Below are 26730 nucleotides of genomic sequence, written 5' to 3'. Positions count from 1 at the left end.
ATTTCCATGATGAGGTGGACAAAAAATAGCTGTACACAATCTGAGATTTCTACTGGCAGATTTATTTAAAAGCAACAACATACATTTTTGACGCTAAGTAAAAATTATTTCTTCATCCATTTTGCAGACAAAACATCACACTGCTTTAGTGTTTCCATATATGTATAATAATGATAATTTAAAATAGTGCTTGACCATATGAAAAAACGTGATCACATTATTTTGTCCATATTGAACAGCATTGATACTTATCACTGTATGTCATTGGACAGTGATCAGTCTGTCCTCATTACAGCTGATTAAAGGAAGGAGTTCATTGCTAATCTTTTATCCTCTCAGTGTAGCGACAGATATAGTAGTGTGTATTTAAACACAGAAGAATAAGAAAAAGCTCAACTTCGATGTTTTGAACATTGTTAGTGGTTATTTGAGGGAAGATTAATAAATGTAGGTGTACTACGTTTAATTTGTTCAAAACAATGGAGATTTCAGAAGTTACTTGGTGAATGCATCCCTGTTCCTGTATGTCAACCTCTGACACAGAGGCAGTGCATTTACTGTTGACAGACATAACTGTATGACTGACTTATCATATTGTCCTCAGTTTTTCAATGCCACTGTTATTTTACTGCCCTGTCCTTTTTTTCAGGTATTTAAAATATGAAATCTGATGTAATGAAATATGATGCAGTATTTTACTAATTACATTCACGGCTTGTAGTCTGTATTGTAAATTATATTTTTAAGGTAATGCAATCCTCCAACCATTTTATATATAAAATGTGAATTTATATGCCTAACTTGTAAGGCATGTTGATTTGATTTTGCACAGGACCGAGATTTTCTCTGGAAAAACAGTCACCCACGATGATATCAGCTACGAGCAAGCCTGCATCTTGTACAATTTGGGTGAGATTATGCACTGAGATAATGTTCTAATGAAGCTGAAGACTTTGTCTGAGTACAGTAGTGTGTTGCAGAATGTAGAACTTTTGACCTTGCTTGAAGGAACTGGTCTGAAACCAGCCTGTGCTGAATGTCTTTGTCGATGCTCTGTAGGGGCCCTGCACTCCATGCTGGGAGCCATGGATAACAGGGTGTCTGAGGAGGTAACACAACAACAGTCATACAAATGATTTGATTGACGTGTAAACACAGTCCCACTGACACTGACTGCCTTTCTCACAGGGCATGAAAGTGTCATGCACCCACTTCCAGTGCTCAGCAGGGGCCTTCTGTTACCTGAGAGACCACTTCAGCCACAATTTCAGCATGGACATGAGTCACCAGATCCTTAACCTCAACATCAATCTTATGCTGGTTAAAAAACCTGAATTCTTGGAAAAACAAATCTAAAACTCAAAGACATGAATAAAAGCTGATCAGTTTGTGTTTGTCTCAGGGCCAGGCTCAGGAGTGTCTGCTGGAGAAGTCCATGTTGGACAACAGGAAGAGTTTCCTAGTCGCTCGCATCAGTGCACAGGTTAGCTTATTTTATATATACAGCTCTGGAAAAAAATAAGAGACCACTGCAATTTCTTCTGAAATCAGCATGTATGACAGCCATTCCATTCCTGTGTCAGTTGAATTCCAACACAACCACACCTTATTCTACTTAATAAACACCTGATCCATGTCTTATTTAAGAAGGAGAAGTATAAAAACCACTACTGTGGCCATCACTCTTCTTAAATAGGACTAGCTGGGTGGCAAAAACAGTGCTATTAGTACTGCAAAAGTAATTGGAATAAAAAAAATAACTACTGAAAACTACTCAACTTCTGCTCTGACAAGGTTCCCAAACTCTGAGGACTGGTTTTTCTATCAGGACAATGCTCCTTGCCTCAGCTAGATCAATAAAGGTGTGGATGACAGACCACCAGATGAAAACCCTGTCATGGCCAGTCCAATCTCCCGACCTGGACCCACTTTGAAAACTTCTGGAATACAGTCATGGAAAAAATTATTAGACCATCAAAAGTCATCAAAAACAATGGTTATGCAATCAAGTACTTACTTCTGTGTGTATCATGTGACTAAAACAGACAGAAAAGAAAACATGGAATGCCTAAAAGCACTGTTTTTGTCAGTTCAGTGCCATAGCTATTGATGTAGGAACTTAAGTGATTTTGGTTATTATCAAGAAAACCATGGAAAATGGCTAGACATCAGCTCTTAGATTAAACTCTTATGAGCTATTTTTGTTGTTATCGTTCTATTTGTCCTAACAAATGTACATTTAGTTGTACCAAGTATTAAAATGAACAAGAAACTGAAGAAAACAAGGGTGGTCAAATAACTTTTTCTGCCACTGTGTAATCAAGAGGAAAATGAATGGTCACAAGCCATTGAACATTGCTGAGCTTCTTGATTTCTCTGCCAGGAGCTGCATAAAGGCATCCAACAGCAATGGTGGAGAGCCAAGACATGTGAAAGCTGTCACTGAAAATCAGGGTTATTCCACTAAATATTGACGTCTGAACTTTTCCCAAGTTACAACATTAGTATTGTGTTGTTTAAAAGTGAATATAAACTGGCTTTCTTTGCATTATTGGAGGTCTGAAAACACTGTATCTTTTTGTTATTTTGACTATGTGCCGTGTTATGTGAATTCATGCTCAAAATAACAATATTTTTATTTGGAATTTGGGAGAAATGTTGTTGGTAGTTTAGAGAATAAAACAAAAATGTTCATTTTACTCAAACACATACCTATAAATGGTAAAATCAGAAGAAGTGATAATTTTGCAATGGTCAGTTATTTTTTCCCAGAGCTATATATATATATATATATATATATATATATATATATATATATATATATATATATATATATATATATATATGTAGGCCTGTGACTAAGAGCTAAAAAGTGCTTTAGTTTTTGAGATACCCCTCCCGGAGGTAGAACCACACACAACATAGTTTTTCCTTATCTCTAAGGCCCCCCATACAGGAAATGGATTCTTGTATAAAAATATTTTAATGCAAAGCTGGTAAAATTGATCTATATTGTTGTACACCCACAGACAAAAAATGAAGTCTGTTCGTCTGGTGATTGAAGCATATAAACCCATGTAGATTGACTATGGAAGCACCAGGAGGTCTATAACTTGGCATAGTGGAAGCCAGGATATCATACCTTTTACCATACCTTTTGTGAGGTAACTCCATGAGTATACAAGCTACCAATACACAGTTGGTATTGCTGGATTCAGTAGAACCACAGCTTTCAAACAAGCCCTCATATGTGTTGTTATGGCTTTCTATTACAGAGTCACTAAAAAGTAAAGAGAATATTCTACATAGATTTCCATTCTCGCCTATTGTAGGTATGTGTTAAAATGACTATATCTCCTATATGAATTCAGATATTTACATTCTGTTTTTTCTAGAATGTGTAGGGATATCCTGGCTTCCACTATGCCAAGTTATAGACCTCCTGGTGCTTCCATAGTGAATCTACATGGGTTTATATGCTTCAATCACCAGACGAACAGACTTCATTTTTTGTCTGTGGGTGTACAACAACATAGATCAATTTTACCAGTTTTGCATTAAAATATTTTTATACAAGAATCCATTTCATGTATTGGGGGCCTTAGAGATGAGGAAAAACTATGTTGTGTTTGGTTCTACCTCCAGGAGGGATATCTCATGTTTCTGGGCCCGAGGTCACAGGCCTAATATATATATATATATATATATATATATATATATATATATATATATATATATATATATATATATATATATATATATATATATATATATATATATACAGGATGGGGAAGCAAAATTTACAATATTTTGAGGCAGGGGTTGAAAGACAGTGTATGACCAATTAATTTATTGAAAATTATGAGAATTTATTTGCCACAAGAAAATTTACATAATAGAAAATGTTTTTATTCTATGTGTCCTCCTTCTTTCTCAATAACTGCCTTCACACACTTCCTGAAACTTGCGCAAGTGTTCCTCAACTATTCGGGTGACAACTTCTCCCATTCTTCTTTAATAGTATCTTCCTGACTTTCTTGTAATAGTTTTGCTCATAGTCATTCTCTTCTTTACATTATAAACAGTCTTTATGGACACTCCAACTATTTTTGAAATCTCCTTTGGTGTGACGAGTGCATTCAGCAAATCACACACTCTTTGATGTTTGCTTTCCTGATTACTCATATGGGCAAAAGTTTCTGAAAAGGTATGGATAATAGTGTTAGGTATGATTATGACATCAATATATGTTTGGTTTCAAAACAGTTGACGTAGTGCCTGCTGAGAAAAAACAACTAAATGTTCATTGTAAATTTTGCTTCCCCACCCTGTATATGTATATATATATATATATATATATATATATATATATATGTATATATGTATATATGTATATATATATATATATATGTATATATGTATATGTATATATATATATATATATATATATATATATATATATATATATATATATATATATATGTATATATATATATGTATAGTATATATATATATATATATATATATATATGTATATGTATATATATATATATATGTATATATATATATATATATATATATATATATATATATACACACACACACACACAACTATCATTAATATAAAATATTCAATTGTGGTGGTTCAGGTGGTCGATTACTATAAAGAGGCCTGCAGAGCTCTGGAGAACTCAGAGACTGCATCCATGCTTGGAAAGATTCAGAAGGACTGGAAGAAACTGGTCCAGATGAAGATCTACTACTTTGCTGCTATTGCACATGTAAGTTTAATGGAATCCAGAAAGACTGTAAGGAGGATTAGTGTTGAGGATGCTCCTCTGCATCACTGAGGCTATTGTGATGTATGGGAAACTTGACCTTTTGTTCAAATACTTGAATGCAGTTTGGTGAATCTTAAAATCTCTAGCTTGTGTGTGCTATTATGCAGTAGTGCTGGGCAGTAAGAGCAGTTTAAATAAAACTTGGAAAAAAGTTTTGACATTTCTACAAAATATTGACAGTAGTGGGACTTTTTTCTCTCAGAGGTGGAGTGTTGCTATGCTTTTAATTCCGAGGGAGTAAAATGTGGATAGTGAATTGTTGTGCTCTAAAGTTAGTGAGGAAGGTAGACACAGTACATGAGGATATGGCATGTCATTTGCTACCTCTCTACCAGTTTTAGGTGAGCTATGTTAGGGAGGAAGAATTCACTTGGGGTATTAAAATCAATTTACTGGTTAATCCACAGTATCAACAGACAGGTCTGTGGTGGTGTTTACTACATACACACATACCGCACCTTCCTTTGTCTCACGTGTTTTCTTCTCCCATCAGCTCCATATGGGAAAACAGGCTGAGGAGCAGCAAAAATATGGAGAGCGGGTAAGACCACATTTCACAAAGTTGTGGTTTATTTTTAGTGTTATTTTGCCCTGTCACACCTCTCTGCCCTGTTACTTATGTGATCGTTTGTGCCTCCCAGTTGGCTTATCTGCAGAGCTCTCTGGATAAACTTAATGAAGCCATCAAACTGGCCAAGGTGAAACAGTGTTTCCACTCCTACCCAAATTAATTTGAGTTACAGAAATCTTCTCTGATGTGGTTTATTAGAATGTTTTTGGTTTTTCACACCAACAGGGTCAACCTGACAGTGTGCAAGAAGCCTTGAGGTTCACCATGGATGTAATTGGGGGAAAGTGAGTAATGAAGACAATTTTTTTTTTTATTGTTGTACTGATTATGTGGAGCATCTTATATAGGATCGTATTGTATAAAAGACAATTGATGAATACTTTGTCCTGCAGGTTCAATTCTGCCAAGAAGGACAATGACTTCATCTATCATGAGACAGTTCCTTCTCTGGAGACTTTAGCTTCAGTCAAAGGTAACTGCTTTTTGAGCCTCGTGCATTTATCACTGTGTCTATGCGAAGTGTGTTATGCACAGGCTCTAGATGCAGATCAGCAGGAGTAGCCTGTTTTGTTGAGAGGTTAGGTTTAGCATACCGGGTACGACTTCGCTGTACAGTTTTAAAATTTGGCAGTAGTTTTGGGTAGGGATGGGTACCTTTCACATTTAAACAGACATGGCACAGATACTCGGTTTCTGGGAACAGGTAGCCGTATACAATGGTACCTGTTTTTGGTACTTTTTGTGTGTATGTGTGGTGAGTCATTTTGTCTATAAAAGAATAGTAAAAGCTTCTGAAGTCTGAATATTAATTTCTCAACATCACAAGTGAAATAACATAATGTAAAACTTGGGAAACATGCATGTGGGGGAGGGCAAATAACTTAAAAATAAATATAACATATAACATTTTTCAAACTAAAGTATTACAAATTAAAACAAACCACTCCCTCTAGCATGAAGTGTATTGCAGTTCAGCAGTTCTTTTTCAGGAACCCCAACATATGTACTTTTTCTGGCAAGAGCCGAGCCGCTCCCCACTGACTTTATTTTTTTTTTTTGACTCCGCTTCTTCTCCCCCAACGCTGCTGTAGGTGCAGTGACAGTGCCTAGTGTGGGAGTCATAGCCTGCGCTCCTTTGGGGCTTTTGAATATTGTACATTCCTCAACCTTCAGGTGTCAGTTATGTTTGACTGTTTCCTCAGGTTTGAGGTGGTGCTGTGGCTGGCTTTACATTTAGCATTACAGATATTGTCGTTGTCACCTCGACGTCATCACGTCAGGCCAGCACTCCACTCTCTCCCTGACACATGCAATGCGAGGATGCATTTAAGTTCCGAAGTGTGGTACCGTTTGACTTTAGGTGAATTAATACTTGGTAGTACCGATGGAAGTCTGTCGGTACCAATAAAAGTGCCAAATTTGGTACCCATCTTTAGTGTTGGGTATTTTTTTGGGAAACTAAATGCCATTGTGTGTATAGATATTGTAACTAAAATTAAAACATCAGGCAGGTTTGATGTTGTTTAAAACTAGAGTGTTGACCTGAGAGAGGCTGAACATAGGGCATTGCTAAATACTGGTGGTAGATTGTATATTAGACCAAACCCAGATGCTGCATCAGTTGTTTTTGCATGTCAAGAATTCAGTATATTCCAATATGGCTGGGTGCTATATTGGAATGTGGCTTATGTGCTATTTGTCGATTTATTAAGTGTAGAGGCTGCTATTGCGATTATGACTGGACTGCTATACAGTATCTAGTTAATAGCAGCTTCTGTGTGTCCATATAGGTGCCCCACTGGTAAAGGCTCTACCTGTGAACCCCACTGACCCCACTGTCACTGGACCAGATCTATTTGCCAAGCTGGTGCCCATGGCTGCCCATGAAGCCTCTTCACTATACAGGTGGGTTCGCTCAGTCCATTATATGTTCAGAAATTGGAGGGCATTGTGGCTCAATGGTTGATAGCTATGTCCCCTTACATCAAGATAGATCTCTGTTGAGTGCTTGGCCATTCTTAGTGGGGTTTGCATAGTTCTTCACCATCAAAGATATGTATGTTACATTAAAATTCTTGTTAGCACACTTGACCAAGGTATTGGCTTTTGTAGGTATGTTCAGTAGCAGCCCATAGGTCCTAGTGGACTATGATGGGACAGATGTAGAGCTTGTATTTTGCTTGAGCTTGTATGTGTCTTGTAGTTTAATTATACATGTATAGGTTATGAAGAAAGTGAAATGTTTTTGTATGAGTGAGTGTATATCATTACGATATGTATAGTAGTCTTGATTATAATCAATCAATCAATCAAAATGTATTTATATAGCACCAAGTCATAACAAAAATTATCTCATGACACTTTACATTTAGAGGTTAAATAACTAACGCTAAATGACTGCAATATGATAGTTATGCAATAGTTATCACACACCCAACCTATAGAAATGTTGTGTAATACTTGTGAAGAAATGCACGTATATTAATTGCTTTTTAATTTCCAATGTGTGAATCGATTGTAATTTGCTTTAAAAAATGAGCACCTGACCCAAGTGCAACTGCTTTTGTATGGTGGACTTCTGCAGCTTTGTGATTGAGTTATTGACGCCTCTCTTGCACTCTTCAGCAACAGAGACGGTGCGCAATTAAAGGCCACCACATGGTTTTCCTGACTGCTGCATTTTCCTGACTGCTGCACAATGTACCACTTAAAAATGTGTATGTTTGTGGTTTGTGTGTGTTTTCAGTGAGGAGAAGGCCAAGTTGCTGAGAGATGTTATGGCCAAGATCGAAAGCAAGAATGAAACATTAGAGTAAGTAGACTGTGTGTTTCTTTGCATGTGTTAACGTTAGTGTGTAAGTTATGTGCCTGTTACCTGCTTAAAAACGTGATTACATTGTACCATTAATGAAATATTGAAGCTGAAGCACTGAGTGATTAAGAAGACAAATATAGGATCTGCAGTCTTGAAACATGCCCTTAGTGGAGCTGGTAACAGGGGAAAACAACAGGCTGTTTGTGATGTCTTCTGCAGGCAGTTCATGGACTCTCTGGGTCTAGAGCCAGAGTCTGTGGACAACCTGGACTTGTACAGCCACATTCCTCCAGTGCTCATGGAGAAGTGTGCTGCTCTCAGCGTCAGGCCGGACACCGTTAAGAGCCTCATCCAGTCAATGCAGGGTCAGTCACACACAAACAACACACTGTTGCTCCGGTTTTGTAGTGAAATTTTCGTAATGGCACATTCTGATTTTGAAGAAAAACAACATTGGTAGTTGTTGCTACGCTGGGTCAAAAAACACAAATGTAAAGGTGTGTAGGAATCAGGTACTCATTATACTTATTAAGGACAAGGGAGGAATGCGTGAAAAATGTCATCAATGTTCAAAAAATAAGTACAGTGGAACCTCGCAGAGTTTAATTCGTTCCATGTTTTGCAAATCAATTTCCCCTATTGAAATATAATTAATCCTTTCCAGACCCCCCAAAATCCTTTTTTAAGGGTTTTAAAACAGAAAAAATGCAGTTAGAAAGACAGTAACAATTATAAAAACAAATTAAGTGGTTTTATTAACTTATTTACCTTTAAGATGAGATGATCTGTGTGTGAGGAAGATAGTGGAGGAGGAGGAGGAAAGTTATTCTCTGGAAGGAGAATCTCCTTCCAGTAAAACATCAGAAGAATTTCTGGCATTTTCTCTCATCACTTAATTTGTTCTTTCTGGCCTCACTTTCATCACTGTTGTGTGTTGTTTCATTAAACCTATCCAGAGAAATCTCTTCTTTTTAAAATGTTCCGAAAAGGTGCCATACCATTGTCATTAAATAAAGCAGATGAACATGTGAAGTGAGCCTGTGGAGGCTGCAGCTGTTGGGAGAAGCGTGTGCTCATTCTGTGGATTTTCACTCATATTTCAAGACAAAAATTCTCAAGAGCGGCAGCTCGTAAAGCAAATTTTTCATACTATGGTGAACTCGGAATCTGAGGTTCTACTGTAGTGAAAAACTTGAACATCATCACCTCAGAGATGTTTGTGGGTGTTGTAATTTTGGTCTACTTAATTTTCAAATGTTGATTTATTTATTTATTTCTTTATTTCAACTGGCCTTTTTGATATTATTTTTATTTTGACTATTTTGCAAGAAAGTCATTGCTAATAAGATATAAGGAATTAATAAAATGGCCACTTAAAAAGTTACTTTGAAAATTATGAAACACTTAAAATTATAATAATGTGATCAAGTTTCAGTCAGTCATATTTTCTTTTCAGTTTAAAGGTTGAATTGTGTGTCTTGGTGAAAGTGAAAGGTGGTTATTTGTGGTTTTAAACACTTTGTATTCAGAAAATGACAAATACTTGGTCATTAACAAATCTATAGGTATCACATTCAGAACAATTGAATAATGAGTAATAAATTGTTCAACATCAAACAAAATAAAACCAAAATAAAGAAAACTGCATTGCATTCATGTTTAAAAAAAGATAATGATAATTATTTATAGGGTGATAATTGTTAAAAATTGCTTTATTTTCTAGCCCTATGAACATATACTACTTTTGCGGCCATTTGTTGTACTGTGATGCCAAGTTGGTTTCAGAAAACATACATATTCAATACACTGGAATATTACGTTATATAATACTGTGTTGATTACCTAAAACAACAATCATTTTAAAATATTTTACTTACACACATTTGTGGTTCATTTTGTCTTGTGTTTACATAGAATAAATGAGGTGAATAACAGATGAATAAGGATATCTGTTACAGCTGTTGTGAAACAGTAGTAATACTGTGTCCATAGAAGAATTAATACATTTTTGAACATTGGTTCTTAGTATTTTTTCATGTAGTTGAATTTGTTTGGGCCTGAAAAATGTCAAGTGGTGTGGTCATCTTTTAAAAATGAACTTGTGCACCATGCACGTTCATTTTCAGCCTGTCTTTTGTGTTGTTCTGTGTATTGGTTATGCCACTGTGTAAGTAAGTTAAAGCCTGTCACTATCTATGCCTCTGTAGTGCTCTCAGGTGTTTTCACTGATGTGGAGTCGTCACTGAAGGAGATCAGAGACGTCCTAGAGGTAGATGAAGCCGATGAGCAGGTCCACCAAGAGGGAGCCGGTGCTGCTGCAGGTGACGTCCACCCAGCAGCACAGGCCCAAGCCCTGGCTGAGATCCGCAGGGATCTGGAGAAGTACATGGAGGCCCACAAGAAGGCCAGCTTCACCAATACAGAGCTGCACAGAGCCATGAACCTGCACATCAGTAATCTACGTCTGCTGGGAGGTCCACTGGACAGTCTGAGGGAGGCCCTACCCCGGCCTCAGCTCAGCGAGGGTAAGGGCTACTGTTGGTACAAGTGGACACTTGTACATTGTCTGTGGGTTAGAGTTCTCAAAGATTTTATCTACTTTTTTTTCAGTTCAGTCCTATTTCTTTTGGAGAATCAGAAAATCTACCGATCTGCATTTATTTATCTATTTATTTTATTTTTTCTAAATTTCATTTAATGGTTTTATTTAACAGGGACATTGTGCATTAATTGCTGTAAATGTAGAGTTAGCCTAATGGCTAGTTTTCATCTGCAGTCCCTGGACAGATGTTAAAGTGTCACCCTAAAAGGTAGCACTAGGTTACAAAAATGCATCTTAAAATAAATACATTAATTAATTAAAAATAAACACAGACGAGTACAAGACGTTGCAATACAAAAATTTACAATTACACATCAGACAAAGGAAGTAAAAAAATTGGTAAAATACACTTTGCACTTAGACATATTAAAAAATACAACAGACAGGACTAAAAAATTTCTAATGTTGGCAGCTCAAGTTAGTTAGCTCCAGTTTTAGATGTATTTTTAACTCATTATAAAATGTCAGTTCTCTGATTGCCTCGCGAGTAACTGCAAATGAGAAGACAAGTCGTTAATAATTTTGAATTGACTTTCAGGCAGCTGTCCTAAAAACATATTTCTGGTGATGAACTGTCTCTTGGTCACAAGTTTTTTGCAAACTTGTTACCTCCCGAAAAGTACCACAGTACAAGACAGCAACAAGGTCAGGCTTAGAAACAGTAGAGTTTGCCCTGGGGGGCAGGGGGGCATGGTGCCAAGGGTGCCAGTAGGTAAATCTGACATTGAGCCAGTCACTGGGGCAATGTTTAAAGTGCAGAATTCGGACCACAGCACTCAATACACCGAGCTGACACAGAACTGCATCAAACATGTAGCTTCGCCCACCTTTTCTAGCCTCACTGAATGCAAAGAGCAAAGAACACCATAAAACAATATATAAGGTATTTAGAACAATAATTCCTATTCTATACTATACACTATTACTAATTTTTGGTTTCTTCCATGAATTGTCACAGTACTGTGGTAGCAAAATACACAAAAGAATGCATTGAAGTATATGCCATATATCACCACAGTGCTGTGGCAACAAGAGGCTAATGAGGTCATGTAACAGTATCCATGATTGGCTCTAGTACAAATGCGAACATTTGATTGGCTCTGTGGCAATAGACAAACTGATATTTCATGCCACGGTACTGTGGCCGTAGCCATTGCCTTAGCATTTACTTATAATTTAAAGTCTATTGAGTTATTGTACAGTGAACTTAATATCACAAGTGTGTTTTCTTAACGTTATAATGAGATGTTTATATCTACATAAGGAATGGGTCGTCCACAATGTTGCAACATCATGTTTCTTCACTACGTTGAGACCCTTTAGTGACCATTTAAATGTAATCCTTCATATGTTCAGATGAGGTAGCAGGACTGCAATGTATGAAGCGCATCCTTGGGAAGGTGCAGGAGATGAGGGAACAGAGGACATCTTTGGAAAAACAGCTTCGTGACCTCATCCAGCAAGATGACATCACGTCCACACTGGTCACCACGGAAAGAGCAGACATGAAGGTACACACCAGCACATAATGGACTTTTTAAAAAAAATTTTAATAGAAATAAATTACAATCTGAAATGAACATTTAGAACAGTATGGAGATTGTAGATTAAAAATTGTCAAGCACAGATTGTATAAAATAAGAGCAACCAAGTGCACACAGCACCAGTTGGATATCCTATAGAAAGCTTTTACTTTGTATTTACAGCGTGTGTTTGAGGAGCAGCTGAAGAAATATGAACAGGTGAAGGTGTACATCGACCAGAACCTGGCCGCTCAGGAGAACATCCTAAAGGCCCTTACTGAGGCCAATGTGCAGTACGCTTCAGTTCGCAAGGGCCTGAGCCAAACAGAGCAGCAGTGGAACAACACTGTTCAGGGACTCGTGGGCTCTTATGAAGCCTACGAAGACCTGATGAAAAAGTCCCAGGAGGGAAAAGAGTTCTACGATGACCTGGAAGCCAAAGCATCACGGTTGCTGGAGAGAGCCAAAGCCCTTTGTCAGACCAGGACAGAGGAAAGGAAGCCTACCTTGGAAAGGTAAAACAGACAGTTAAACCTATAATATCAGGCAGATGTGGTGCTATATTGTATCATCAAGCAACACATTCTTCTTTTTTTACCCCCTCGGCCTGCCAAAGGGGGGGGATTTGTCAGCATGTCTGTCTGTCTGTCTGTGACACATCTTGTAAACACTCTAACTGGAAAAAAAAACAGCTGGACCCCTAACATTTTTACGATACATACATCATGTATAGAGCTTGGACAAGTTCCGAAATGGGTGACCTACACCTATTTTGTGACCTACTTTTCCACAGTCAAATGTCTGAAAACACTGTTAACTCCTGTGGTAATGCACAAGGAACCTTCTGTATTTGTACAGGAGGGAGTTCTCCACTGTGCGACCCAGCAGTCTACCCAGCGGTTAGGTGTGGCTGCTGATAAATCTGTGTGGATGATTTGATGAGAGTATGAATGAACAAAACAAATAAATTAATGTATAATTTGTCCACATTACTAAAACTCAATGATGTGAAATGGAGGTGAACATGTGTTTTTTTGTATAACTTGTTTGTATTGTAGCGTCCGAGGAAGGACAGATGAGGGTTTATTCTACACTGGTCGCTTTATTTAAAAAAACACTATTGGTTACTGTTGGCCGTAACCACACCAAAACAACAGACAGATAAATAAATGCAGATCTTAACTACTGGTTCTTACTCCATGCTCTCTGCACTCACCTCTCTCACATACACTTGCTCACTGGCTCTGCCCCCATACTTTTCTCATCCACTCACCTGTCTATCATTGCCCCAAACACACTCAATGCATTAGACAGCAACTGCTGCATACTCAAACAGAAACATTAACAGAACAATTCCTGCAGGGTCGATAGTATATATACTTTCTTGGTTTTAGTTATGTGGACAAATCATACATTCATTTATTCATTCATTTATTTATTTGTTTGTTTTGTTCATTCATGGTCTCATCAAATCACCTTTACAGGGTTATCAGCAATGAAGCAACAACTGCTACCATTGAATAAGCATTTGAACCAGTCACGTGGTATATGTGTCAAATGAAACTTCGGATGTCATGTGATCAAAACAAGCTTTGAGTAGTGAGCCTTTTTCAGTACAATTGTGTTGAAAAATTTCATTGCTTCAGAAAGATTCACTTTGTCATTACTACTTGTGTAGTAGGGGAGATTGAAGGCTGTATAATATTATGTTACAGAACCACATAATAGAGATCTGAGATAAGTTTGGAAATGGGTGATCTTTACCTATTTCCTAACTTATGTTCAGGCAAAATTCATGAAAATCAACTCTTTACTTAATTCTAAGTTCTACCCATGTCTGTCTTTGCCTGATTTTCAGGCCGAGGGGGTCTTGCTGTGCTCAGGTTATTTTTTTGCCTATTGTAACTTTCTGAAATTGGTCCCAAAGTCATAACCATACAAAAACTGTTTTCGCATTGGAAATTAACCAAACCATTGTTTGGTTTGATCCTCTTTTCTCTGGAAAAAGATTCAGCTGTTTGGTCTATGGTTAGTCTGGATAAAGCTTTACACTTGGCCATTTCATTTTAGATCAAACTGAAAAGTAAGACCCTTCAAGTATACATGGATTGAAAAGATTTTTATTACAAAGACAATTTTTTTGGTTCTATTTCAGTGATATTTATTTTTGTTTCCTGTCCTCTTTTGTGTGTGTTTTCAGAGACACCCAGAAGAAGGCCCCTGCTCGGCCGACAGCGGCAAAGCCCTCATTACAGCCCAAAGCTACAGATGCAGACTCTTCCTGTTCTAGCCTGGAGGATCCCGAGCTGGCTCAGCTTAGTGCAGCCATTTTAGCCTTGGGTGGTGACTTACCTGAAGAGCTCTGCAGCCTTCCCCCTGATATCCCTTCCCTTCCCACCACTGCACCTCACCTGCCTGGCCCGGAAGCCTTCCTCCCCCCTGGTGCTAACCTTGGTGGCAGCAGCTCCCTACCCTGGCCTGGAGCACCAGCTTCTAATCTTCCTCGCTTTCCTGCCAACCTGCCTCCTCCAGAACTCCTGGCAAGGATAGCTCAGTTTCCTACATCTGGTGCTCTGGGGACGCAAGGACCTCTCCCACACAGACCCCTCCCTCAGATGACTCCACATATGCCACCACAAATGCCTGCACAGGCACCTGTACCAGGTTATCAGGCTCCACCTCCTCGCCCCCCACCACCTGGCACTGCAGCTCCAGCTCCAACTCCAGTCAGGCCCTCCACCACTACTGTGGACAGCATCCAGGCCCCAATCCCCAGCTATGCTCCTACACCACGCCACCCTGTACCACCTGCTGCATCAACAAATTACGCAGTACCTCCACAGATGGGGGTCTACCAACAGTTCTTGCCCCAACCAGGAATTCCCATTCACATCCAAAGTCAAGCATCACAACCACAGCAGCAGCAGAAGCAGCCACAGCGATACCCTCAACGTCCAAGCCAGCCCCTGACTCAGAGCTACCAAGCAGTCCCTGGGACTATTCCAAGCCCACACCCATCTCTTCAGGCCACACAGGTGTACCCACATGGGTATATGCCCCCACAGCCGGGGGCACCCCCCCACTACCAGCAGCCATTCTCTGGTCAGCTGCAGCCTCACCAACAAAATGGCTACCCACCCCAATCCCAGGTAGCTCAAGGCTATCAGGCTCCACAGAGCTACCTACCCCAGCAACACCCTCAGATGATGCCAAGACCACCTCATGGCCAGATGCCCTCACAACCTGCACACCCACAACTCCCCCCGACCTCCCAACCAGCACCACCTGTATCACAACCCTACATGCACCTGCCACCTGGAGTCCCTCCACAGCACATGTTGCCCCAACAGCAACAAATGGCAGTTCCCCCAAATGCCCAGCAGATGGCACCCCAGCCCCAGATGCAGATTCCAGGTGGTCCCAGAGCCCAGCTGCCAGCCACCAGTTCAGCAGTTCCCCCTGTCTCTCAGAACTATCTGCCTCCTGCCGGCGTTCACCCCACAATGCGACCACAACTGCCTTCTGCCCCACAACCTCACATGGTCCCAGGCCCTCAGGTTCACCTTCCAAGAGGCCCCATGCCCCAGATGCCCCCTAGTACTCTGCCGCCACCACACCACCCTCAGCCTGGACACTCAGGGACTGTGTGCTTCCCTGGAGGGGCTCCAGTGATCCCTCAGCAACCCCTGGCACCCCAACCTGCAGCTCCCCAACAACAACAGGCTCCGCTTCGCATGACTCATCCACAGCCACCTACCATATACCCTACAGGCCCAGGAGCCAGTTTACCTTCAAGTGCTCCACAGCAGCCACCTTCTCTGGGTCCGCATGGTTCACATGTTCCCCCAACTCAGCACATGGTCCAACCCTCACCAGGAGGTCCGTCAGTGCCTCCACCATCCAACACTGTGCCTCCCTCAGCTTCCCCTTCTCCTTCCCCGTCCCCCTCTCCAGGACCCTCTTCTCTGAGTGTCAATCCCCAACAGAGACCAGCACCCACCCCTACCAATTCGGGGGTCACAGCTAACCCCACACTGAGGTCTCCGTCAGCGATCTCTCCTTCCACGGCTCTGTTTCAGCGTCAGAACTCGAGCACAGATGACTTACTCTCCTCAAGTCCAGAAAGCCAACCAGGAGGAACCAAAGCCCCTACCAATGTCCTCCAGCCTACTAAAGCTGATCCACAGGATGGTGAGAGACGTAAAAAGAGCTCCCAGGGGGTTCTTCTGATCCAGGGCGATCCATACCAAGCCCCTGAACGTGTTGCTCGTCTCTATGGTGAACTGGAACATTACCGAACCCAGGTAGAGTCTTTAGAGCAGCCATCAGAGTGTGAGGGGGGCCTGTCGGTGCTGGATGCTCGCTGGAAAGAGCTCCAAGATCAACAGGAGAAAGATGCCCGGCAGCTCTCCATTGCCATCGCTCGCTGCTACACCATGAAGAACCGCCACCAGGAGGTCATGCCTTATGACCTCAACCGCGTGGTGCTGCAGTCGGGCAAGGATGACTACATCAATGCCAGCTATGTGGAGGAGCTGTCACCATACTGCCCACGCCTTATTGCCACACAGGCCCCGCTCACCGGCACTGCAGCAGACTTCTGGCTGATGGTGTACGAACAGAAGGTGTCACTGATAGTCATGCTGGTGTCAGAGCAGGAGGTGGAGAAGGTACTATGTTCAGCTCAGTTCTGCTGTTGACAGGCGTTATGTGCATGTGTTATTTCTAGGACTGGTTATCGATACTGATTCACTGGCTTCAATACTGGTTCTTGATAGTTATATAAAATATATTCTAACCAAAAAATAACCCCCACACATATGGTTCTAATCTTTATTTTTACTTCTGTGGCATTTTTTAACAGTCATAGACTAACAATAACATAACAAATCTATAACAAGTTACTAGACATGCACCACTAATCAGTTATAACTACAGTTATGTCAGTCTGTGTAACTGTAGAATCCAAAAACACTGCAAATTAAACTTCTAATGTGTCTGGTGTCAGTGACATTGCGTAGAAAGACAAAAAGAATCTATTATTCAGTCGGATGAATCCACAATCTGTGCATCATGATATGTTCATGCAGTTCTCTCAGTTATGAGCAATCTACAGTAAGTGGTAGTTGTTTTTTTTTTTTAATAATTAGGTAGTCTACTAACTATCAGTTTATTAAATTGGTGATATTGAACTAGTTTATCCATGAGTCCAAATGAAAGCTTGTGCCAGTTTTGAAGCTGAGATATGGTGTTAAAATGTCACTGGGACCAGCTTACTGCCAAGGCAGCTCATAGAGATGCTTAGATGCATCCAACAATGCAAAAGCAAAGTGCATATATTTTTATTTTACTTTTTAAGTTTTGCACTAGTTCACATTTCCATTTTTGAATTGGAGAACAAAATGCACATTTATAAACATTTTCCTTCATTATCAAACAAGACTTGCAATCACAATATTGCTACAATAGGACTTTTCACCATACATCATACAGCCTTGATAAAAATATGCAAAATAAAAAACTGTGCATGCATGTGTGCACAATGACTAAACAATACACACTGAATTTACACAGATACACACAATACAAACTCTCTTACTGCACTATTATATTGAACAGTTACTAAGTGTAACTGTAAGTGTATGTAGATTGGTTTAGTAGTGAATGTTCATTGTATGTCTAAAAGTGATTAATAAGTCACCAGCAGCTGTTTGTGTATCACTGAACAAATAATGTCTGAAAATAAAATGGGTATGCAGTAGTACTGGGTTTGTATGTTATTGCAGATGCAATAACACAAAATACCATGGTGTAGATCATTTGCAATATGATGCAATACACTCTTATTGTCCCCTTTTGTTGGACTCCAGTGCTGTTACATATAGCTACTCAGATGCAATAATAAAATGAAATCAAATCAAATGCAATAATAAAATCTGTCAATCATAAAATCAAAGTTAAGTGCAATAATAAAAACAAAGAGGGTAATAAATAAAGAACAATAACATGCAAATGACATTGCACAACCTCACAGCTCAAGACACTGCATGATACATATCCCTATATTGCACAGCTTTTAAGATCGGCAAGAATATTAATTAGAAGTCTGATTGAGATAAAAAAGGGTTTTTTAAACAGTTCAGTCTGAATTGGACTCTGTATCACCTGTCAGATGGTTAAAGTTTTAAAATTTATGATGAGTGTACTAATATTTTTTAGCTCATTTTAAAGCTTTGGTTATTATTGGTACCTGTGCTTGTGTGATGGTACACTATTCAGCCAAATAATCAGCTGCATTACCAGATCTTAATAAAAACATGTTGTATTCTGACTTTATTTCTTAGGCCTTGAAGTTTGGTATGAGGCATGCTTGACTACTTGATACTATCTGAACAATTAAGTTGTAGCCTTTAGGGTGTTGAAGCTCAGGAGTCAGCCCCAAATATCTCTGAGTCATTAGTGATCCTCATTTCATCACTCTCTTTTTATTTGTGGATGTCTCTCAGGGAAAGGTTCTGCGCTACTTCCCCACAGAGCGTGGCCAGCAGCTCTCTCAGGGACCAATCACACTCAGCCTAACCACTCAGAAGTCGACACCTACCCACATGGAGCGCATGATCAGTTTGCAGTACCGGGACCAAAGCCTGAAACGCACTATTGTCCATCTCCAGTTCACCTCCTGGCCTGAGCTGTATGTGCTTTTCACTTCCAGTATAAAGCAGCTTCTGTTAACAATAGGACAGATTATTAGTGTCATTATGATTATTTCTATTGATACATTAGATTTCAATGTGTCATAATTTCTTTATCTGTGTTTTCAGGGGTCTACCTGATAGCAAGAGCAGTCTGCTTCGCTTCATCCAGGAGGTCCATGGACACTACCTCCACCAGAGACCCTTACACACACCTGTTGTGGTCCACTGCAGGTGACTGTCTCTATGTCATTGTTTTTTCATGTCTGTCATTTACACTGAACAAAAATTAAAAATGCACAAAGTATTTTTTGTTAGAAACAATTTTTTATCAATCAGGAAATATTTCAACCAAACAATTATTATTTTAGTCTTGATATTCAAGCAACAGAAACATGACTAACATCCTCCGCAGCGTGGAACGAGTGCATGTTTTCTGGAACTGGAACATGTTGTCTGATCTTGAACATTCCAAAGGTGTTCATTCCAAAGGTGTGTGGCATTCCAAAGGTGCCACACATGCCACTTGTCTGTGGCATGTGTGGCATTGTGACTTGTGACAAAAGTGCACACGTTGGAGTGTAACGAGTGTCTGTGTGTTGGTAGCGCTAACTGACCAACTCAATGTAATGCTCAATGCAGCTCAGGGGTGGAATAACTCAATGAGTGAGTAATCTCAAAGGGAGTCGTCAATGAGAATTGAATCACCAGAACTGAGCTAACCATATCATTCAGTGCACCTATAAACACTGTGGGCATATTTCATTATAGGTCAGTTTTACTTTTGCTTTTTTGGTTTGTGCATTTATATTTTGTTCAGTGTATGATAGGACAGGTTTGAAAGTGTACGTCAGTATTTACTGTCTCACCCTACTTGTTTTTGCAGTTCGGGTGTGGGACGTACTGGCGCCTTCTGTCTGCTCTATGCAGCCCTGCAGGAACTGGAAGCAGGAAACAGTATCCCTGATCTCTCACTGCTGGTGAAGAAGATGAGACAACAGAGGAAGAACATGCTGCAAGAGAAGGTGAGGAGCACAGCCACATTTACCGGTTGAGTGGATTTGTGTTTTGGAGTTCATATTTGATTTATTTGTTGGTCTAAACCTGCACCAGACTGATGATTCTTTTAAGTGAATCCAGTTCAGATCATCCAGAGAACAGAACATTTACAAACTCCTGATTTAAACCTGAGACTAACTTTCTCATCTTACTGATTAACATTTATTAAATCAACATTGTGCTAATATGTGTGTATGTCTGTGTCTGCAGCTCCACCTGAAGTTCTGCTATGAAGCTGTGTTGAAACATGCAGAGCACGTCCTTCAGCGTCACGGCATCACTACCGCCACCTGCAGCAAGAACCCCAACACTGCAGCCTCCAAGGTTTGGCATTTGTAGACACTAGGGGGAGCAAATAGACAGAATCCTAGAGCAACTGGTTAGTCATCAGTAGTATGTGTCTACCTTTAGTGTTTAGTTTGGAGTCATAATGGCTTACACACTAACAGTAAAGTAGATACTGGTTCCAAATATGGTATTTAAGTGTTTTTACCTCCAGTGTCTACACTGACAAGTCAAAATACACAGTATTTGACAGTATAGAGCAGTAGTGGATAACATGGTTAGTTCAGATCACATGAGGTGGGGTTGTGTGTTTGTTCTCTATAGTGAGTGTATTATGTGTTGCATTTTGCACCTTAGAGCACAAGCAGAAGCAAAGTGATATATTCCTATCCAAAGCAATTCATATCATTTGATGTTTATATCAGAAGTTGTCATCCTTTTTGTAGCTTCAGGCCCACCTCTGGTTGTTAAAACAGTATGAGAACCATTTTAACCCATAAATCCCAGTGCTACTTTTGTAGCAGCTCCCTATTGAATTTTACTTTCTATTTAACCTTTCCTAAGTGATTTGTCACCATTTACTATAATATTATCCTCTGTATTGTGCATTTTCAGGGAAAACCGTGTTTTCCTATATTTCATTTACTGATCATGTAGATGTTTATAAAAGCTCAGAGTAAAATAATGTTATAAAACTGAAAATTAAAGAAAAAAGGACTTTTTCAGCAAATATATCAATAACTGAAGGTAAAAATCAGTGTGTCCATCCACTGTCATTTATCAAACTCCATGGGCTTTACTGGTGAATCATTGTTGTAGAAGATGACAGTGTTTCCCCATTAACTACAGAGGTCCAAATGAGTCATATCTGATGACCATGAAAAGATGATAAACTGTATTTTATTTCAATTATTTACATGTATTAATAGAATTAATGGATTAACAGTTGTTAAACATTTTAGATCAGTAAATGGTTTTGGTAGGAGAGAAATGAGGAAAACTAGACTGTAAAATACTAGGATTCAGAAGAGTCTCATGAATATTTTGCTCAACATGAATTTATAAGTAGTGTTTTCAGAATCCTGCTTCGTAGCAATCATTGGTGCAAGTTAGTTTTCCACCTTCCACTTCACATTTTTGTTTTCAAAAAATCTATTTATTATTACTGCATCACAGGATTGTTAGCTGGTATTAATGTCATTAAGGGCTGCACAATCAAATCTTAATCGCAATATCAGCCTGTGCAGTGATTTAGTACTGTGCAAAAGTCTAAGGCCACCATAAGATTTGTTGTTTGAGCAAGACAATGTGTGGTCAAAGCTAAAGGCTGCCTAAGACTGTTGCACAGTTCTGTTTTAAAGATCCAGATTTAGTAGGATTTAGGCTGATCTAATTGCAGGAATAGGAAATAAACACAAGCTCTTTTGTCTGGTGATATGAGGAATAAGTAGAGAGAGAGTAAAATGCACTATATTGCCAAAAGTATTTGCTCACCTGCCTTGACTCGCATATGAATTTCAGTGACATCCCATTCCTAGTCTGTGGGGTTCAATATGACATCGGTCCACCCTTTGCAGGTATAACAGCTTCAACTCTTCTGGAAAGGCTGTCCACAAGGCTTAGGAGTGTGTTCATGGGAATTTTGGACCATTCTTCCAGAAGCGCATTTGTGAGGTCACACACTGATGTTGGATGAGAAGGCCTGGCTTTCAGTCTCCGCTCTAATTCATCCCAAAGGTGTTCTATGGGGTTGAGGTCAGGACTGTGTGTAGGCCAGTCCAGTTCATCCACACCAGACTCTGTCATCCATGTCTTTATGGACCTTGCTTTGTGCACTGGTGCACAGTCATGTTGGAAGAGGAAGGGGCCAGCTCCAAACTGTTCCCACAAAGTTGGGAGCATGGAATTGTCCAAAATGTCTTGGTATGCTGAAGCATTCACAGTTCCTTTCACTGGAACTAAGGGGCCAAGCCCAGCTCCTGAAAAACAACCCCACACCATAATCCCCCCCTCCACCAAACTTTACACTTGGCTAAATGTGGTTCCACAAGTATCGTTCTCCTGGCGACCGCTAAACCCAGACCTGTCCATCAGATTGCCAGATGGAGAAGTGCGATTCGTCACTCTAGAGAAGGTACCTCCACTGCTCTAGAGTCCAGTGGCGGCGTGCTTTACACCACTGCATCCGGCACTTTGGATTGTACTTGGTGATGTATGGCTTGGATGCAGCTGCTCGGCCATGGAAACCCATTCCATGAAGCTCTCTGCGCACTGTTCTTGAGCTAATCTGAAGGCCACATGAAGTTTGGAGGTCTGTAGCGATTGCCTCTGCAGAAAGTTGGCAACCTCTTCACACTATGTGCCTCAGCATCCGCTGACCCCACTCCGTCAGTTTACGTGGCCTACCACTTCATGACTGAGTTGCTGTCGTTCCCAAACACTTCCACTTTCTTATAATACAGCTGACAGTTGACTGTGGAATATTTAGGAGCAAGGAAATTTCACAACTGGATTTGTTGCACAGGTGGCATCCTATCACAGTTCCACGCTGGAATTCACTGAGCTCCTGAGAGCGACCCATTCTGTCACAAATGTTTGTAAAAGCAGTCTGCATGCCTAGGTGCTTGGCCATGGAAGTGATTGGAACACCTGATTCTGATTATTTGGATGGGTGAGCGAATACTTTTGGCAATAGAGTGTATGTGAAATTAAAGGCACTACATTTTGTGCATTTGTAAATTCTTATATTCTTTATGCTAATTTAAGTTTGTATTATTAGCTTTATTTCTATGTGAGTAAATCTGAGCACTCCTAAACAACCAAGCAAGTTGACTTGAATCACTATTCCAAACTGCAAGTGTCTTTTCCACCAAATTTGGAGGTCAAGTCTAAAACTCTAAAAATGAACAAACACACAGCCTCATGTTTCCAATCAGCTGTGGTACATACAGAGATCCACTCAGGAAAAGACCACATTTTTCTTGTGGGTATGTTCAAAGAGAATTTGAACAGGTTTTTGGGCATAATGTGTTTAAAGGAGTGAAAGAGGGAGGCTTGGTTCACACACTCAGATCTCTGCTATCATTTGGAAAACTCATCCCTTTTTTAAGCAGGGTTTGCACAGCTGCATGGAAGTTTTTGGTAGTTTTAAGAAGGGCAGAAACTAATATTTTGGGCCTGTAGGGCTAAGGTATCCAACTTCAATATATCTATGGCACAAACAAAATGCTCAGATGCTGTTAATTGTCAAAATATGTCTATTGTTAATTTAATTTACTGTAAATTTTACTGTTTTTAAAGTGAAGAATTTGTATTGAAAAAAGAAAGCCCAGAGCCCATGTGCCATTTTCTTATCCAGAGTTTGTGACTGATGCCCACAGTTACTCATATGACCCCACTTCAGATAGTCCATGTGTCCAACTATCCTTCCTTTGTGACCTCAGTGCAGTGTTAATGTTTTCTCTGCTTCCATTGTACTGTGATTTTTCTAAAGGACGCCCATGAGCTGTGGTCTGATCAGGTACTGTTTTACTCTGAGTCTACTTTAACTGCAGCTGAGTTCTAAGTGCTAACTTGGCTCTGAGTTGCCTATCTCCATTTTTTCTGTGCAGCCTTATTCCAGACAGGAGTCCCAGCAGGACTTAGTTCTGGGTGGGGACATGCCCATCAGCTCCATCCAGGCCACCATTGCAAAGCTCAGCATCCGGCCACCCAGCGCCACAGACCCTGCCATGGAGTCTGGAGCTCCCAGTACCCTGGAGGACCAGATGGCTGCTGTCTCACCAGACCTTAACTCACTGAATGACATCCAGCAGCTCCAGGACCCGTGCCCCCCTCCCACAGACCCTCCCACCTCCTTCAGCCCCACCTTTTCCACCCCCACCTCCTCCCCTACAAAGACCCACTTGCCTCCACCCAACGGTGTGGATGCTATATCCCCCTCCACAACTCCACCACCAGCCAACAGCCAATCGCTAGCTCTGGAGGCGGCCCCCCTCAGTGTCAGTCCGCCTCCTGGTCCAGCTGCATCCTCCTTGGAGCTGTTAGCCTCACTGACCCCTGAGGCCTTCTCCATGGAGGGTGGGGGCCGGGGGAAGCAGCGGGTGACCAAGCAGAGCTTCCTGCAGCCAGCCGAGGGGCAGGGACTCCATGGGACCCGGGCGGAAGGTGATGATGATCCACTCAGCAGCTTGGACCCTCTGTGGAGTCTGAACAAACACTGAGTCCAGCGCAGACCGCTGCTTCTGATCAGCAGGCGTCTGAAAGCCTTTTGCTCTTTCTACTCTTGCTCTTAAACTCACTGAATTCGGGGATGGAGACACTGAATGGAGCCAAGTACTGAGACGTGCACGGTGGCAGACTGTTGGCATCCAGTTTGGGATGTTGGGTGTGATTTCCCCTGAAACACAGTGGGTGTCCACTTGTTTCATCACTGAGGTTCCTCTGGGACCAGAACACTATGCACCTGTTTGACTGTCCTCTCCTGTCCTGCCATGCTCTGCTGCTTTCGCTGTGTTCTCTGAAGGTGGAACCTGTTCAACTCCACCGGTTTAGATACTAGATTGGCTCTGGGCCCTGTGTTTACAGAATGCCTACTGTTAGTTGGGGGGCGGGGTCATGCTTCTGTTGGCCAGGTATCCTTAGAGTCCCAGCACTGATGAGTTAAACACTTACCTTTGTAGACAGACATCACGTTGGTCCCTCCTGTAATACCTCAATGTTTCCATCAGAATGAAAAAGAACACTGTCCTGTAAACATACAGTAGAAGACAGGAGCTGAGTTTTCTGGATGAAGCAGCGCTGTTAAGGAATGTTTCAACTGCTTTCAGTGAGTTATGTTTACATTCAGGTTCAGGCCAGTGTAGACCAACTGGGCCAATTGAGACTCCTCAGTATAAAAAATGACCCATTTAACTTGGTTCAGAATTAGAAAACCCACCTATAAACCAATGTCTTTGTCAGTAGCTATGGCTAACTGTGGTTGCAACTGATATTAAATTATTACCATTACATTGAGAACTATTAAATTATTCAACAGCCATTTCAATCAATACCAATAACACTGAGGTTTTTCTTGTTTTTAAAGGGCTAAATCAAATTCTCAGATTGTATTTTCATATTTTCTACTTTTTTCCCCTCTCTAAATATATTGCAGGTGTGACCAGACACTTGAGGACAGTGATTAATTCTGAAAATAATAATGAAATATGATGCTGTCCACCTTTCTAACATCAACAATTTTTTTTCTACTTGATACTAAAACTTTAACCACAGATACTCAAAACAAAATTACATCAGGACAGTTCCAGTCATTAGCTCATCCATGCTGTGGCTTCTAAGTCCACCAGGCAATAGATAATGCCCTGCCCACCTAGCATCTGATTCACCAAGTGTGATGGAAACTGGAAAAAACTCAGGTCCCTGAGCTACTCTTGTATTTACACCAACCACTTCTGCTCAGTAATCCCAGCATGCACTCCTCTCCAGGCAGCCCTGTTCAAAGGTGATTGTCATTACACTAAGTTGTGTTTGTTTCCTCCTCGTGATTTTTTTTTTTTTTTTTGTTATTACTTTTAAGACTGGATTATTGAAAGAAGGAACAGAGTATGGGAGAGAAACAAAAGATGCCTGACTCAGTGCATTAGCAGAGCAGAATCCAATCAGCATGTCCTAACGTGTCCATGATTCCTTTTTTTTCCCTCTTTGTAACACTGTACATATGTTAAATAAAGGTAGAGTATTCCAAAAGTCCTTCTGGTGGAACTCAAATGAATCACTTATCAATATTGTGGAAAAAAAACCCCACCTTTAAATAAAATCAGTAGACAGTGGCTTGTGGTATCAAAGCCTCTTTATTTGAAAATTAGTACAAACATTGTGCTTTGTGTTACAAAACAGTAAATAAGTTACCTCCACTACAGCCTGTGTAGATTGGGGAAGGGCGACAAACCAGAGAGGGGTTTTCTCTATAGGTTACATTTGTTATATTTCCCTCAGAAGAGAAGTGAATTGTGATTCTCTGTGTTAAGGTTAAAGCGGTGTTTTAATGCAAATGGAGTTATGAACCATACACCTGAAGACCTCATTGAAATGTAGCCACTATGATGCTCAAAAAAATCTCATCAATCATGATTACGAGTCATTTTATTTCTGTAGTTACTCTAATTCAATGACAGGGCTAAACTTGTATTAAACAGAAACTGATCATTTTAGAATAAAATATTAGACCTGGCTGAGTCAGTGCTGGAAAAGCCCCCCCCCCCCCCCCCCCAAAAAAAAAAAATTCATGTGATTATCGCTGTGATAAATATCATTTTCCTCAACCCTGAATTGTAAAGGTTA

The 26730-nt window shown here is 40.4% G+C and overlaps 1 protein-coding gene across 2 annotated transcripts in view; it reads left to right on the top strand.

Annotated features, from left to right (window-relative positions):
• ptpn23a (protein tyrosine phosphatase, non-receptor type 23, a) overlaps positions 1-26634 on the top strand; it is a 31621-nt gene extending 4987 nt beyond the window's left edge. The window contains exons 4-25 of one of the 2 annotated variants that reach the window (XM_030157553.1): positions 833-909; positions 1060-1109; positions 1189-1320; positions 1403-1483; positions 4650-4781; positions 5335-5382; positions 5483-5539; positions 5638-5696; positions 5805-5884; positions 7203-7317; positions 8159-8224; positions 8447-8592; positions 10435-10752; positions 12186-12340; positions 12536-12867; positions 14553-17022; positions 18859-19043; positions 19174-19278; positions 19931-20069; positions 20314-20427; positions 23882-23908; positions 24000-26634. In XM_030157553.1, coding sequence (XP_030013413.1) covers positions 833-909; positions 1060-1109; positions 1189-1320; positions 1403-1483; positions 4650-4781; positions 5335-5382; positions 5483-5539; positions 5638-5696; positions 5805-5884; positions 7203-7317; positions 8159-8224; positions 8447-8592; positions 10435-10752; positions 12186-12340; positions 12536-12867; positions 14553-17022; positions 18859-19043; positions 19174-19278; positions 19931-20069; positions 20314-20427; positions 23882-23908; positions 24000-24611 — 5500 coding nt within the window. In that variant the 3' untranslated portion in view covers positions 24612-26634. The remainder of the gene's footprint in view (positions 1-832; positions 910-1059; positions 1110-1188; positions 1321-1402; positions 1484-4649; positions 4782-5334; positions 5383-5482; positions 5540-5637; positions 5697-5804; positions 5885-7202; positions 7318-8158; positions 8225-8446; positions 8593-10434; positions 10753-12185; positions 12341-12535; positions 12868-14552; positions 17023-18858; positions 19044-19173; positions 19279-19930; positions 20070-20313; positions 20428-23881; positions 23909-23999) is intronic. The other variant, XM_030157554.1, reaches the window with a different exon arrangement.
• Positions 26635-26730: the final 96 nt, after the last annotated feature.

Source organism: Sphaeramia orbicularis, chromosome 16 (genome assembly GCF_902148855.1).
Source record: "Sphaeramia orbicularis chromosome 16, fSphaOr1.1, whole genome shotgun sequence".
In the NCBI taxonomy this organism is placed as follows: Eukaryota; Metazoa; Chordata; class Actinopteri; order Kurtiformes; family Apogonidae; genus Sphaeramia; species Sphaeramia orbicularis.
This window is presented reverse-complemented; position numbering and strand designations above follow the sequence as displayed.